This window comes from Felis catus, chromosome E2, assembly GCF_018350175.1.
Source record: "Felis catus isolate Fca126 chromosome E2, F.catus_Fca126_mat1.0, whole genome shotgun sequence".
In the NCBI taxonomy this organism is placed as follows: domain Eukaryota; kingdom Metazoa; phylum Chordata; class Mammalia; order Carnivora; family Felidae; genus Felis; species Felis catus.
Window position 1 is genome coordinate 20,413,965 of NC_058382.1, and position 15,136 is coordinate 20,429,100.

General features: G+C 46.3%; 1 protein-coding gene and 1 pseudogene across 3 annotated transcripts in view; both read right to left on the bottom strand.

The window, feature by feature from the left end:
* Positions 1-2,870, bottom strand: part of DPY19L3 (dpy-19 like C-mannosyltransferase 3) — a 78,136-nt gene extending 75,266 nt beyond the window's left edge. For 2 of the 3 annotated variants that reach the window (XM_045047085.1, XM_023245665.2), the window contains exons 1-2: positions 2,730-2,870; positions 873-1,014 (exon numbers count right to left, since the gene is read on the bottom strand). In XM_045047085.1, coding sequence (XP_044903020.1) covers positions 873-975 — 103 coding nt within the window. In that variant the 5' untranslated portion in view covers positions 976-1,014; positions 2,730-2,870. The remainder of the gene's footprint in view (positions 1-872; positions 1,015-2,729) is intronic. The other variant, XM_023245666.2, reaches the window with a different exon arrangement.
* Positions 2,871-11,451: 8,581 nt separating this feature from the next.
* On the bottom strand, positions 11,452-12,799 carry LOC101085166 (annotated as a pseudogene).
* Between the last annotated feature and the right edge of the window lie 2,337 nt (positions 12,800-15,136).

The window sequence follows — 15,136 nt, forward strand, 5'->3', positions numbered from 1 at the left end:
ATTCTCTCTTTCAAAATAAATAAGCATATAAAAATAAAAAGGCAAGCGTGAAGTTACATTGTGTAAGTCTTCGGAAAGTACTCTATCTTGTCCAAAACTGCTTATTTATTGGATGGTTGAATGGTTTGACTTCTCAGTACAGATTTATTTTATAAAACTGCTCCCCCCAAATTACTAGCTCTGGCTGGTAAGAATTAACATGGCTGAGTTAATATGAATTCTGTCAGATATCCAAAATGGTGAAGAGACAAGGAATTTTTCATGCTTATTTTTAAAAATCCTTGACCATGCTTAGTTAAGAAAGCAACTCCACACTGGGGAAGTTCATAATTAAGGTCATTTGATGTACACGTAGCAAGAATCTTCAGCATTACGTAAGCAACTTAACCAAGTTCTGACCACCGCTCCCTCACAAACCAAAGGAGAAAATGTCAGGAATTCAAATAAGGAATAAAAAAATGTTTGATTCATCTTTCAATACCGTAACGAAATGAGAAAGTCACCCAAGCTAATGCCGTCTAGAGTGAAGAGCATACACAAACCAGAAAAATTAGAAACATACTAAAATCTGAAGCATGGGGGAAAGCATTACTTTAGAAAGTCAAAGATTGGCAAAACCAGAACCCACGGCACAGACAGCTGACAAACAAGGGGTTCCAATCAGAGCTCTGTGACCTTTTATCTGGTCACAACCGTGAAACCAGGATCATCAAACGGCAGTCAAATCCTCTGTCAAACTAAAACATCAGGGTATTAGAACAAGTTTCCTCAAATGTTAGGGCTCACCAAATCTGTACCCTATTGGAGAGTGATATTTTAATATTGAAGAAATAATAGCAATCCAAAATGCTGCTTTAATTTAAGTCACCTACCAGATGGCAATTTATTTTCCAACTTCACATTTGCTTCTTGCGCTGCATAATCCTCAGGAACTTCCGTGGGTTTTACTCCTTTTCTTTGCCTGATGGATATCATGGTGTCAAAGACTTACGTGCATTGTTCTTCCAACCACTCCTACAAACAACATAAAAGTAAACCGCCCATCCATACGCCAGTACCGTCTCCCCAGCACACGCTTTGCTCCTCTGTGACTTGGAGCCTTGTCCCTGGCTTAGCATGCCCTCCCACTTTCCCATCAAATCTTTACCAGCCTTCAAAGCTACTGTCAAGGCACAACACAAATATTTACTTAAAACCTATTATTAAGAGTTAAGAATACAGGTAAGCATCCCAGACAAGCCCCTGCCCTTCCTCCAAGAAACCTTCCTCTCCAGGTTGTGCCAGCCACTGCTGATCTTTCTCCTTCCTGAGCCACTGCAGTTACCACGCAATTGGTCACATAATTATGCAGTTTTATATTATGTTCCACAGTTCCATACTATTTGGTAGTAAATCTGTTGATAGCCTGATTCTGAAGAAGTGAAATACTGTTTCGTCTTAGGTATCTGAATTTTCATACCGACGTTCTTTAAAACAATTCACACTGGAAACTTTACGAATATGCCTGAGTGGTGATGGCAGCGGGGGTGTGCCAATCAGGGCAGCTGCTATCCCAGGGAGCAACAGTGGGAGTAAAGGCAGGGTGCAGGAGCCTGGTTTGGAAGCAGTGAGTGGGAGGCGAGGGAGTGGTGGCAGTGAGTAAGCTGGCGACGGTCCCCAGGAACATCTTGCTTCACTCCTCTGAATAATGAACAGCGTTTTACTAATTACTATTAAATATGACCAGTTACCGGACACGATTGTTTGGGCAGTTTATTAATAACCAACTTGCTTTAGAGAAAGAACAATCCAACCAACCAACATTATACAATTTATTCATTCATTCATAAAAAAAAAAAAAATGTGAGACACAAAAACAGTTAAGTACAAGCACCGAAAATGAATCTGGAGCAGCGAGGCAGGAAAAAGGAGTGGTAGGCAAAGCCGTACTGCATTCATTAGATGGACTTATCCCCCAACTGGATACCTTGGATTCTTAGCCAAGAATCACGTCCTCCTAAGGGCTCGGGAAGGAGTTGTAAATATCCCACATCGGATACACTCTAACAAGTCAGGACAGAAGGGCAACAAACATTTCCGCGCCAACTCTGTGTCGGGCAATGTGATAATCGCACCAACTGGGGAAACAAAAGTTTCCCCATAATGAAAGGGAATGCCATCTTCGACGTTGGAAAAGGGAAGTGAGAGCGATGCTCGTCCTCTACTCGGAAGGACCAGCACGCACAGAGCGACCGGGCACTGCAGGGCACGGCACTCAGCTTCCCGCCGCACCCCAGCCTCACAGCGCCGAGTGTCCCCACCGGACACCGAGGGGCCGGCAGCGGCCGCCCAAGTTCAGACACTTGCTCCAGCTCGGCAGAGTCGCGCGGCCGCGGAGGCCAGCACCAACCAGGCCCTCCCTCCGCCCGCGCGGCAGGAGCCCGAAGTGGCCCGCGAGCGCCGCCCCGCCCCGCCCTCGGCAAACTTCCTCACTCCCGACCTGCCGCCCCCCGCCCCGCAGTTCGAGCGGACCCGCGAGCGCCGCGTCCCCCACCCTGGCGCCCCAGGGCGCCGCGGGGCCCGGGCCGCGCCCCCCGACTGCACGACGCGGCGGGGCGACCCGCAGGCTCCCGGTCGTTGCGGCTGATTCGGCGAAACATCGCAACGCAGGGCGCAGCCCGACCAGCCGCCGAAGCCTCGCACCCGCGCGTCCCCTCGCTCCGCCCGCGGCCCGACACGCAGTCACAGACCTGCGGCCTCAGCCGTCCTGGCGCGCAGCTCCGGGCGGGGAAAGAGGCCGGCCGGCCGGGGGTGCCGAGGGCCGCGCAACTGCCCGCGATGCACCGTGAGGGCAGGGAGGACCAAGCAGCGGCCACCGTGCAGCGACGGAGCTTTGCGCGACACCAGAGGAATGGGGGACTGGGGGGCGTCCGCGGCCCCGAGGAAGGGGCGCGCCAGGGAGGCCGGGCCGCCGCGGGCGCGCCCATAGGTCCCGGGAGCCGTCCGTCAGCTCAAGTCCCCGCCCTCTCCAGGGGCGCCCCGCCCAGTCTCGTGCGGCGCCGGCCGGAAGGAAGCGGCACACTTCCGCTCGCCCCGTCCGCCCCGCCCGCCCCGCGTCCAGCCCCTGCGTGCCCGGAGCACACAGACCCCTGACCCGCGCGGCGCTGCCGCGAGCGTAGGCTACTGCTCTACTCAGCCGCGGGGACGCCCGCCAGCCCCAGGGCAGAGCGAGAGGTGGCCACCCGGGGGAGGAGGGGCCCGTCTCCGAGGAAGGGTCGCCTCAGGTGTGCTTGCAAGAGACCACGAAACCTTTTGCTTGTTCTCGTAGCTTCCTGCTCCCGGGTGCTGGTGGATGCGGGGGGCTCGGTGAAGGGTCTGGCGGACTGAAGCAGTTGACCGCTCGGGCCTCTCCCGCCTCCCGCGTCTCAGGCCTGTGGCGCCCTGTTTGCAGGTCTTGGCAGCCCCCCAGCACCCAGTGGCCGCCGGTGTGTGCTTGGAAGGCGCTTCCACTGCGGTAGAGAGCACCCGCAGAGACACTTTGGCCTCTCCGGAGACTCCCCCCACCCCTACCGTTGGGGTGGGGGCGGCGCGCCCCTTCCTTAATCTTGCCTTCAAGGATATGCTTCTCTTGGTCTCCAGGACTAGAGTGAAGCCTTTTTTGAGGGCAGGTACTGTGCTTTTACCTGGGTATCTTTTTTTATTTGTTTATTCTTTTTTTTTTTTTTTAATTTTGGTTATTTGTTTATTTTGAGAGAGAGCATGAGCAGGGGAGGGGCAGAGAAAGAGAGAGAGAATCCCAAGCAGGCCCTGTAGTGTCGGCTTAGAGCCTGACGCTGGGCTCGAACTCACGAAGCATGAGACCTTGACCTGAGCGGAAGTGGGACCTTTCACAGACTGAGCCACCCACGCGCCCCTACCTGGCTACGTTTCTTAATCACACTGCATAGAAGGGTAGATGAAGCCTTCTGTCAGCAGATGCCCAGGCCACACGTTTAATTGATTTTTGTTAAGGAATGGTCGTCTGGGTCCTCCACCTGTGAAAAGACTGTCCATCTGTCTAATTCCAGCACGAAATTATTTTATCCAGGAAGTCAGTCACCCCTGTTGGGTATTTTCTCCTCCTCGGTGCGTCTGGTGCTATTAATAAGAAACACACATTCTGTGCGAATGGATTGAGGTATCTGCTGGGTGGCTTTAAGAAAAATAAGTGTCAGCTGTTTTTTCAGATGGCATTTGTCATGTTTTAACTTGATTGCTGGTGTCTTTGATGTTCCAGACTTGAGAGCAGAGCTTGTATTTGTAATCCATCTTTTTCGCGTTTAGATGCCTTCCATAAAATACTTTTGGGTGCTTAATAAATACATATGTGACCTGATTCCTCCTTAAATAGAATTTTCCCCCCTCTTATTGTATATAGGGTTTTTTCTAAGATTGTGTATTTCTAAAATTGTGTGCTCTGGGGAAGAATGTGTCTGTGGTGCAGTGTATGTCCCTTGAGTAAAGGAAACAGTCCTCAATAACAGCTCTTTGTTTTAGTATTAATGAAATGGTTTTTCCAGCAAGATAAAGCTTTGAGACTTACTTTTAAAAAGTATCTACTGCTGAGGGTTAAGTCTTCAGAATTAATAAATCAGTTAAGAATGAGTCCTGGGGCGCCTGAGTGGCTTAGTCAGGTAAGCGTCCAACTTCAGCTCAGGTCATGATCTCGAAGTTTATGAGTTGGAGTCCTGCATTGGGCCCTCTATTGACAGCATAGAGCCTGCTTTGGATCCTCTGTCTTCCTCTGTCTGCCCCTCCCCTGCTTGTGCACGGGTCTGCGCTGTCAAAAATAAACATTAAAAAACATTAAAAAAAAAAAAAAAAGGATGAGTACTTAGCTTTGATACAGTAACCATGGGGGTGATGGGTAACTAGCAGGCCCTGCCCTCAATGAGCTCTGGTCATGGACTGACTCCAGTGGTGTTCAGGAATACTTCTTGTTTGCATTATGTCTTGAAATCCATATGGATTTCTCCCTGTTGTGGCCCGCAGTAGTTAAGCTGTGGTCTTGTAGAAGTGTGCAATTCAAACTGTGGTCTTGGGGACCTGTGGCATCACTGTCACCATCTCCAGGGAGGTTGTTGGAAATGCAGATTATCAGATCCTGCCCCAGACCCACTGAATCATAATCTGTAGGGATGGGGTCCAATAATCTGTTTTAAAATGTTCTGCGTGTGAGTCTGTGCTCAGTAAAGTTTGAAAGCCACAGCAGAACCTCGCTATTCAAAATGTTTGTGGGCCAGGGGTATCAGTATCGCCGGGGACTTTCTTAGAAACACAGGCTCTCAGGCCCTCCCCTACTGCGACCTACTGAGCCAGAATCTGCATTTTACTATAGTCCCCAGGTTATTTGTACATCACACTTGGAGAAGCACCACACCAGAAGTCCTCGATGCTATTGACATCCTTCCTATAAAAGTACTCCGCCTTGGGACCGAGGGAGAGCGCTCTTTTTCCTATCTGATATACAATGTTCTGTTTTAAAATTGCTTGGCTTAGTGGTGTGACCACTGTTGATCACGGTGGTATCTTCTGTGACAATAGACTCCTGGTGTTCCTATTAACCTTTCTGGCATTCCTTTTCAGTCTCTTGTAAACTCTTCCTTTTCAAAGCAACGGTTCTCTGGTTCATGGCTCCATTGTCCACTAATGTCCTGATGGCTCATACGTTTTTATGTCCAGGCATATATTCCCTGACCTCCAGGTCCCATGTGCCCACTGACTATTCAACGTTTCCATGTGTGTAAGCATCTCAAATTCATTAAAACCTTTTTCTAATCCCCAACCTGCTCTTCATCCCGTGTGCCCCATTCACCTAATTGCTCAAGTCACAACCCCAGGAGCCAAACGTGGTTCCTTCCTGTTGTGTAATCCACGTATCTAAACATGGAGTCCTATTGGACTTTTTCCTAAATATCTCAGAAGCTCCCTGATTTTTCTCCCCCTCTATTGCCATCCCCCCTAATCCAAGTTACCATTCCTTGTCAGGATCACTTTAATGGCCTCCTAACTGATGGCCTGACCTCCATCCCTGCCCCCTGTCCTTGTCTATTCATTCCACCCTCCGTGTAATATCCAGAGCGATCTTACCGGCTTCATATAAAAATCAAGCTCCTTAACACAGCTTGGAATTACTGCCATGAATCGGCCTCCATTTATCTCTCCAGCCTCATCTCTACTTCCCATTTATAAATTTCTGTTGGAGGTTTTGCAAGTGTCTCCTTGCACTCTCTCTGACCTGACTAACATGCCAGTCAGTCTTCAAATTTCCCAGTTTCAGCCGTAGCCCCTCTTGGATCGGTCACTTAGGGGCCCCCAGCCACCACGTTATGAGGACATTCAGCCAGTGGAGAAGGCCACTTGGGCAGCAACTGGCCTCCGGCCAACAACCAGCGCCCCCTTGCCAGCCATGTGAGTGAGCCACCTAAGAGGAAGGGTCTGCCAGCTCCAGGGCAGCCTTCAGACACTGCAGCCTCATGAGAGGTCCCGAGCCAGAAATGGCCACCTGCCACTCCCAAATATCTGACATGGAAATAACAGGAAAAGAAATGTTTACTGTTTTAAGCCATTCACTTTTGGGGTAATTTTGTTACACAATGATAGGTGATCAATCCCGTAATATTCTTCTGTGGGGGAGGTGGGGGGGGAGGCGCCTGGGTCGCTCAGTCGCTAAAGTGTCCAACTCGATTTTGGCTCAGGTCATGATCTCACGGGCGTAGGATCAAGCCCTGAGTTAGGCTCCGTGCTGACAGTGTGGAACCTGCTTCTCTCTCTCTCTCTCTCTCTCTGTCCCTCCCGTTTGTGCGCTCGCTCTCTCTCTCTCTCTAAGTAAATAAATAAACCTAAAAACAATTGCTCTGCATGGATATATCATAATTTTATTTAACTATTCCCCTCTGATTGGACATATAGGTTATTTTTTAGTTTTATCCTATTACAAGCAATGCTGTCAAGAATATCCTTATATTTATGTAATTCTTTAGGACATATTTCTGGAAGTAGAATTGCTAGGATTCCTATTTTAAATTATGATAGGGCACCTGGGTAGCTTAGTCGGTTGAGCATCTGACTTTGGCTCAGGTCATGATCTCGTGGTTTGTGAGTTCGAGCCCCAAGCCGGGCTCGTTGCTGTCAGTGCAGAGCCCACTTCAGATCCTCTGTTCCCCCTCTCTCTTCCCCTCCCCTGCTTGTGTTCACTCTCTCTCAAAAATAAACATTTGAAAACACTATGATAAACATTGGCAAACTAGTTTCCAAAAAGGTTAACGATTCTACACGTCCACCAATGCATGTTCCACTACTTATCTCTTTGTGCCTTTGCCAACAATCCAACAACGGATATTTTTAGTCATTGCCGATCTTACGTGACAAGTGAGGTCTCACTTTTGTTATTATTATTACTAAGTAGGCTTCACACCCATCTCAGAGCCCAACATATGGGGCTCAAACTCACGACTCTGAGATCAAGACCTGAGCTGAGGTCGAGTTGAACACTTAATCGACTGAGCAACCCTGTATCCTATCAGGTGCCCCGAGGTATCATTTAAATGCTATTTGTGAGGTGGAGACAGTTGTATCAGGGGGTTATTGGCTGTTTGTGTTTCTTTTTCTATGATTTGTCTTTTTGTGTTCTTTGACCAGTCATGGGTTTAATCTTGATGTGAAGGGAGTATTTACAGATTATAGAAATGAACTTTTGGTCACATACCCTGCAGAGGTTTCCTCCTTATTGTATGCCTCGTCAGGTGTCTTTTGTTATGTAGCAATTTTTCCATTTTTATATTGTCAAATCTATCACCTTTCCCTTTATAGCTTCTGGGTTTTTCCATCATGCTTAGGAAAACCTTTCTCACTGCAAGATTGTAAAATTTTAAAAATACTTTCTTCCAGTTTTTAAAAATATGGCATCTTTTTAATATGGGGTGAGATGGCGGTCTGATATAATTTCTTTCTGGCTGGTTGGTCAGCTATTTCCCCATTATTCTTCGAATTACCTGTATCACGTACTAATTCCTGTATGTATATGGCCTGTTTGTTAACTATTATGTTTAAGTGACTTTAAAAAGGAACTCTGTGCAACAGTTCCACATATTTGTAACTACTGTTTCTTTATAGAAAGCCTTTCATACTTGCGAGAACAAGTGCCCCCTTTATTATATTTCTTTTCTTTTTAAAAAAATTTTTTTTAAAAAATCTTTATTCATTTTTGAGAGAGAGACAGAGTGTGAGCAGGGGAGGAGCAGAGAGAGAGGGAGACCCAGAATCCGAAGCAGGCTCCAGGCTCTGAGTGGTCAGCACAGAGCCTGATGCGGGGCTTGAACTCACGAGCTGTGAGATCATGACCTGAGCCAAAGCCGGATGCTCAACCGACTGAGTCACCCAGGCGCCCCCAGTATATTTCTTTTAAACACATGTCAGGGCATCTGGGTGGCTCAGTTAGGTAAGCATCCGACTCTTGATTTTGACGCAGGTCATGATCTCACGGTTCATGGGTTCGAGTCCTGTATCGGGTTCTGTGCTTGTCAGCCCAGAGCCTGCTGGGGATTCAATCTCTCCCTCTCTTTCTCTGCCTCTCCTCTGCTCTTTCTCTCTCAAAAATAAACACTTCTTAAAAAGTCACGTTTTGGCAAGTTTTACATATCTGTTGGCTCAGATGAACTCCAGCCATTTATCAGTTTCCAACAAAGAAACTATGGAGGTTTTTACTAGAATTGTATAAAATTGATAGGAACGTTTGGGCAAAGTGAGATCTTTTTAACACTGGGTATGCTATTATAGGAACACCTATTCATTTGGAGACAGTTTGGCCAACCACATATGTTTTTCTAACAGTGCTCTCATGCACTTCGTGTTTTTCCCTCTTGTCCACAAGGGTTGGCTTTTCACGTGTCTTGATAAAGGAGCAGACTTTTGCTCACATACCTTTATCAGATAAAAAAGTTTGTCCTCTCTGTGTCAGTGTATACACATACATATATTTAACTGAGGTAAATACAAAGGGAAGTCCTAATGTGTTCTGCCTGCATTCCACTGGATTATTCTATACACCCCTTATGTACAACCCACACCAGAGGCTGCAGACAGGCTGTGCCTGCAGCATCCTTTGGAGCCTGGCTCGGTGTGCTTCGTCTTGGGGAACCTGTGCCGAGTCAAGGGTCCACTTCCTCAGTGCACACAGATCATTACAGAGTTGCACAGGCATTGACGTTACACTGGAGTCCTTCCCTGTGAGATTCTTTAAAAAAGGCATTATGAAATATTGTTAGTGTTGATTTTTTTTTCTTCCTTTGATCAACTTTGTATTAGATTTGTAGTGGTTTACATAGTGGAATTCAGGGGTGCTTGGCTGGCTCAGTTGGTAAAATGTATCACTTGATCTCAGGGTCATGAGTTCAAGCCCTGCATTGGGTGTGGAGCCTACTTAAAATTAAATTAGATCAAATTAAAACTGGTGAAATTCATAGGCAGATTAGCTAGGTGCACAATTATCTGACTTTTAAAGTTAACAGTATTTTTTTTTATGTTGATTTTTGAGAGAGAGAGCATGAGCAGGGGAGGGAGCAGAGAGAGGGAGGGAGACACAGAATCTGAAGCAGGCTTCAGGCTCTGAGCTGTCAGCAACAGAGGCCAACGCAGGGGTCAAATGCACAAGCTGTAAGATCATGACCTGAGCCGAAGTTGGACGTTTAACCGACTGAGCCACCCAGGCGTCCCTAAACTTAACAGTGTTTAAGCATTACCAATTTGGTTTCATTTGCCTTAATACCCGATACTCTTAGCTCTACTTGTCTGTTATTCCTACCTACACCCCCTTTTTTTTAAGTTTATTTATTTATTTTGAAAGAGAGAGAGAGCATTTATAAGCAGGGGAAAGGCGGAGAGAGGGAGAGAGAATTCCAAGCAGGCTTCTAGCTGTCAGTGCATAGCCCGACCTGGGGCTCAATCCCACGAACCGTGAGATCATGATCTGAGCCGAAATCAAGAGTCGGACGCTTAACCGACTGAGCCGCCCAGGGTCCCCATCCCCTTACACCTTCTTTTCTAATTTCCATGGTTAGAATAATGTCATACTTGTATATTTCAAATGAGGACATGAATAGTCAAGTTATTCAATTAAAGCAGATGGTGATGCTTTATCACATAAGCTTCTTGCCAAATGTGATGATTCCTAGATGTTGGCTGTTCTAGTCCAGTGGCCTTGGCTGGTCTTCCCAGTTTGTTCCTTTGGACTGCTCTAATGTCATCCCCTGCAACAGGCATAACACAACAGGTGTCTAAAACTCCTAGAAGTACACATTTCCTACCAACAGATGCCAAAGCGTATTGTCTGGCTTGGGAGTTCTGTTTTTTTCTGTAGGAAGAAGTAGGAGTTTGAGCCAGAAATGTATATGTTTCTAACACTCTCAAACTAAGATATTTCATCCTGCCTTAAATTGTGGCTAATCTAGCACTGGGTTGGATTTTCATGAAGTGTTCTTCTGCGACCCTCCTGGGTCCCCCCATGAACATTGGTAAGTCAGCTCAAAGGACTCCTTATGCATAAGAATTCACAGGTGGGACTGTCCGCCAGGACTCACTGGAACCCCAGCAGCTGTGTAGACTGCACTGGGTGGATTCAGTGCTTTTGTGATCCCCACATGATGGAGGAGCAGATAAGGCCATCTTGGAGAGGGTTTTTAATCAAAATCTCTTGACGACCTTTTGCATTTTTAGTCTGGACCAGAAACCAGAAAGCTGAGTTGGTCGTAGTATCTTACTCTCCCCACAACTATCATCAACCAGGTCATTTACATAAGAGCATGCATTCTCCGTGGTAATACCCACCCCCCCCCCCCGCAATGGGGAGGCAATTGGTCTGGGGAGGGGTTGAAAAAAAAATCCTACCCTTTTTATGTATCAAGCACAGATATACAGTATATCTAAGGTATTCAAATTTCAGGGGTTGGGGGGCTGATTAGGAAAACCATAAAAAGGGCTCCTTAGGGTGGTGATAATGAAAAAAAAAAAAAAGGTTGAAACACTGGTATGGATTAAGTTCTGGTGGCTGGAGCACTACCCACACCCTGGAGATACACTTTCCCCCTCTTTATTTGTTTTGAGAGAGAGCGAGGAAGGGGGAGAGAGGGGGTAGAGAGAATCCCAAGCGGGCTCCTTGTCCGCTCAGAGTCTGATGCAGGACTCTGTCCCATGACACTGGGATCAGGACCCGAGCTGAAACCAAAGTTAGATGCTCAACCGACTGAGCCACCCAGGAACCCCGCTGTGCTTTTCCCTTTAATGGATTTTTTTTTTTTTTTGGTGCGGGGGGGGGGGGGCGGGAGGGAGCAAATAATTTAAAATTTTTATCAAATTAAAAAAATTTTTGTTTTTGAGAGGCAAGACAGAAACAGAGCACAAGCAGGGAAGGGGCAGAAGGAGAGGGAGACACAGAACCTGAAGCGGGCCCGTGAGATCATGACCTAACATGAAGTTGGACGCTTCACTGACCGAGCCACCCATGCGCCCCATTAAAAAAAATTTGTTTTGATACACCAAAAAATCGTGCAATGCTGCCAGCATTGGATGCAATCCTGGCCCACAAGTCTTCACGGTCCTTTGCAGCTGGTCCTGTGATAGCGGAACCCTTCATTTCGCCTTTGTTGTTTACTATGATCTCTGTGATATCCTTAGAGAAACATGCCATCTTTTCTCCGGTATGACTCTCGTCGAATTACCACCACCGGATGTACCTTCTTCCTGAGCTCTGGCTTGCCTTTCTTCACTGTGGCCATCACCGTGTCCCCCACAGCAGCAGCAAGAAGTCTGTTCAGTCGCCCCTTGATCCCCCATCACAGAGATGACGCACAGATTTTTGGCTCCTGTGCTGTCAGCACAGTTGATATCGCCTCCTCCTGGAAGACCCGGGGAAGCTCGGAATTTCCCACCAGACCACCCACCACGTCGGCGTTTTGAATCTTGAACTCTGGACTATCTTTTAGATGTGACGTGACCTGTCTACGATATTCTAGGGACTGGGAAATAGGTTTTGACTTTTTTGGCGTCTTTGGAGGGATAGGATGTTTTGTTTTGAGTGCTCTTCAAGACACAAGCCAGCATGGTTCTTCGGTTCCTTCCAAGGTTGTAACAAGAACAAGGTTGTCACAGAACGCATCAACTGAAGCAACTGCTGCTGAGCCCCTAGACGGCCAGGCCCTATACACACATGGTTATGAACTTTCACAGCAACCCCACAGGGCTTACGTATTACCATCTGTTCTACCGAAGAAGAAACGGAGTCTCAAAAATGCTCGAATGCCTTACTCAGGATCACGTGGCTTGGAACCAAGCATGGTCCAGAACTGCCAGGACTTGACGAAGTATTTTGTAGACCATCTCATTTAATCCCCGCAACTCTATGAGGTAGGTATTACTGTCAGCTTTACAGGTCAGGAAAAAAAAGGAATAACTGAACTTAAAAGACACTCAAAAGGGTAAAGCCAGACTGTATTTCAAACCACCCGAGGTAGCAGTACCCACTTCGTGGGCAGCCCTGGGGCGCTGTCTCCTAGACATTCCTCTGCTTGTCGCAGATGGGATGTGGTGACTGCTTTCCCATTAGGAAGATTCCTACTTGTGTTTTCTTCCCACTGCTACAAAGTTCCGTTTTAAAAATTGCCAGGCAGTACGCTGGAGCCTCTGAATCAGCACTTGCACACTGAGCACAGGGTGGGCACAGATTCCCAAAAGCCCTAGATTTCTTGACCTCTACGGTGATTCTCCGCACGGACCCCAGTGTCACCATTGTAGACAGACACTACCTCACCGTGTTCTCACGCTTCCCAGTGGAGAAGGGCTTAAAAACATGAAGGTAACCTTGAAACCACTGGTTTATTTAATTATTCCAGCATAACTTTTTTTGTGCATTAGCTGCAGAAGATCAGAAATAAATACAGCTTAAGGTTTGAGCCACGTCCTGCTGTACTTTTTCTCATAAGCCTGAAATAGAATTTTCTAACACCTTTTGTGGTTGGAAATACTGAATTTAAATAGGGCTGGAGATATAAACAGAAAGCAAGATGTGGATCGATGTGCCTATTTCAGTAAAAGGCAGCCACATTGTTTCTGAAATGCAGATACCAGAATTGATAAAATGACAAGTAGAAAATACAGAAATCTGGAGTATGTGCACTGTAGTGACAATGAGCCTTTAAATAACGTGGTTCGGTACTAATAAAAGACCTGAAAAATGAACGACTTTATTTTGCTGAGGGTCTCTTCAGGTCACAGTTATTTTTAAGATTGATAATTTAAAAAGCCATTTCATTATTATTCGATACCAATGGTAATGACATGGGCAAGTATCCTTTTTCTTTAAAAATTTTTTTTTAATGTTTATTTACTTCTGAGAGAGAGAGAGAGAGAGAGAGAGAGAGAGAGAGAGAGAACCAGCGGGAGAGGCAGATAGACACAGAATCTGAAGCAGGCTCCAGGTTCTGAGCTGTCAGCACAGAGCCCGACACGGGGCTCAAACCCACGTACCGTGAGATCATGACGTGAACCAAAGTCAGACGCTCAACCGACTGAGCCACCCAGGCACGCCTCCTTTTTATTTTCTGAAGAAAGGATAAAGCCGAGGAATCGGAAAGATGGAATGGTTGAGTCTCAGCTTATGGTCAAGGATTCATTATTTTCGGATTTGTGTATCTCAAACTCCAGCTACCTATGTAATGTCCTTCCCAAACAAAGGCCCCACGTACCTCAGTATTACCCTAGAAGCTTCTGTCATATATCCAGTTTTGCCAACTTTTACAGGATGGTGCCTTTACTATCTGCATTCAGCGACACTTGGCGTAAACGTGGCTGGGTTAGGAAGCAAAAAGACACCAGCATTTGCTAATTTTGTCATATACATCTAAGAATTTATAGGAGATGCCTAAAATTAAACTCTTTAATTCCAGAGAAGATCTACTATGATCTACTTTTGTAAGGCAAACAAGTGAACATGATTACCCATTACTGGAAGAAATAACTCAGTAAATGAGAAAATCACGTAGGTCATCATCTCACAAACACCTCATGGTTCGATGAGAAAACGAGACACAGCACATTAATGTGCCATCACAAAAGTGGGGTCGAGGCCCCCAACACAATATACAAAGAAGTGGATTCTGCTGCACAGGTAGGACTCTGGCAATGGCTCAAGCACCTTACAGTCATTTGGATCCTGAGATATAAACCAAAACACATGACCTGAGTAAGCCTGTCATATGGCCCCAGTTAAAAACTTTTCAAGGAATTTACGGGGCCGAAAATGTTCATTTTATGTCTTTGCTGACAGATATGGGGGAAATGTAGGTCAAAAAGTACTGTTGACTGTTTCTTCACTTGGCCGGTTTAGTCAATAGATCTACACGAAAGCCAACTACCACCTCCATGAATCTGGCTTTTATCCGTTACAAAGCGGTGCATCAAAGACTCTTTTCTGTGTGTCCCGGATTACTGAAGTCAGTTGTCACCCCAGTTGAGTGGATTAGCTGCCATGGTTGCCGTGCACCGCAGTGAGACATGTCCCTGGAACTGCCACACTATCGGCAGTGGTGCCCACGGCACCGAAAGGGCGAGGCAGGGAGGGCACCAGCAACACCGCAAGGTTGGCAGGAGGAAAACAAGACAGTACTTTTTATAGCAGCATTATTTAATCGTGCACTGTTATTTTAAACAAATTGTGTTTGGCTTTAAAGAGCAGAGACGATGAAACAGGTTAAAGTCATAAATTATGGATAAGGGCTGTGGAAAAACAGGAAGACTTTATAAAAATTACGGGGGGAGAAATAATACAACTTAGCTAGAAAACAGTGCTATAAAAAGCTTTCTTTATAAAAAGCTTTTTTCTTTCTGGTAGCTTTAAAGCACGGATCACACCATTATTCCTCCAGGTCACAGGTCAGCTGACAGAAATTTTCTATGGAACTATTTACTATCAAACAAACAGTAAGTAATCTGGGCTTTGTGGGCCATCCGGTCTGTCACCACTACTCAATGCTGCTGTTGTACCTTGAAGATAACCACATGCAACATGTAAACCAATAAATACAGCTATATTCCAAGAAAACTTTATTATTATCATTAATGTTTATTT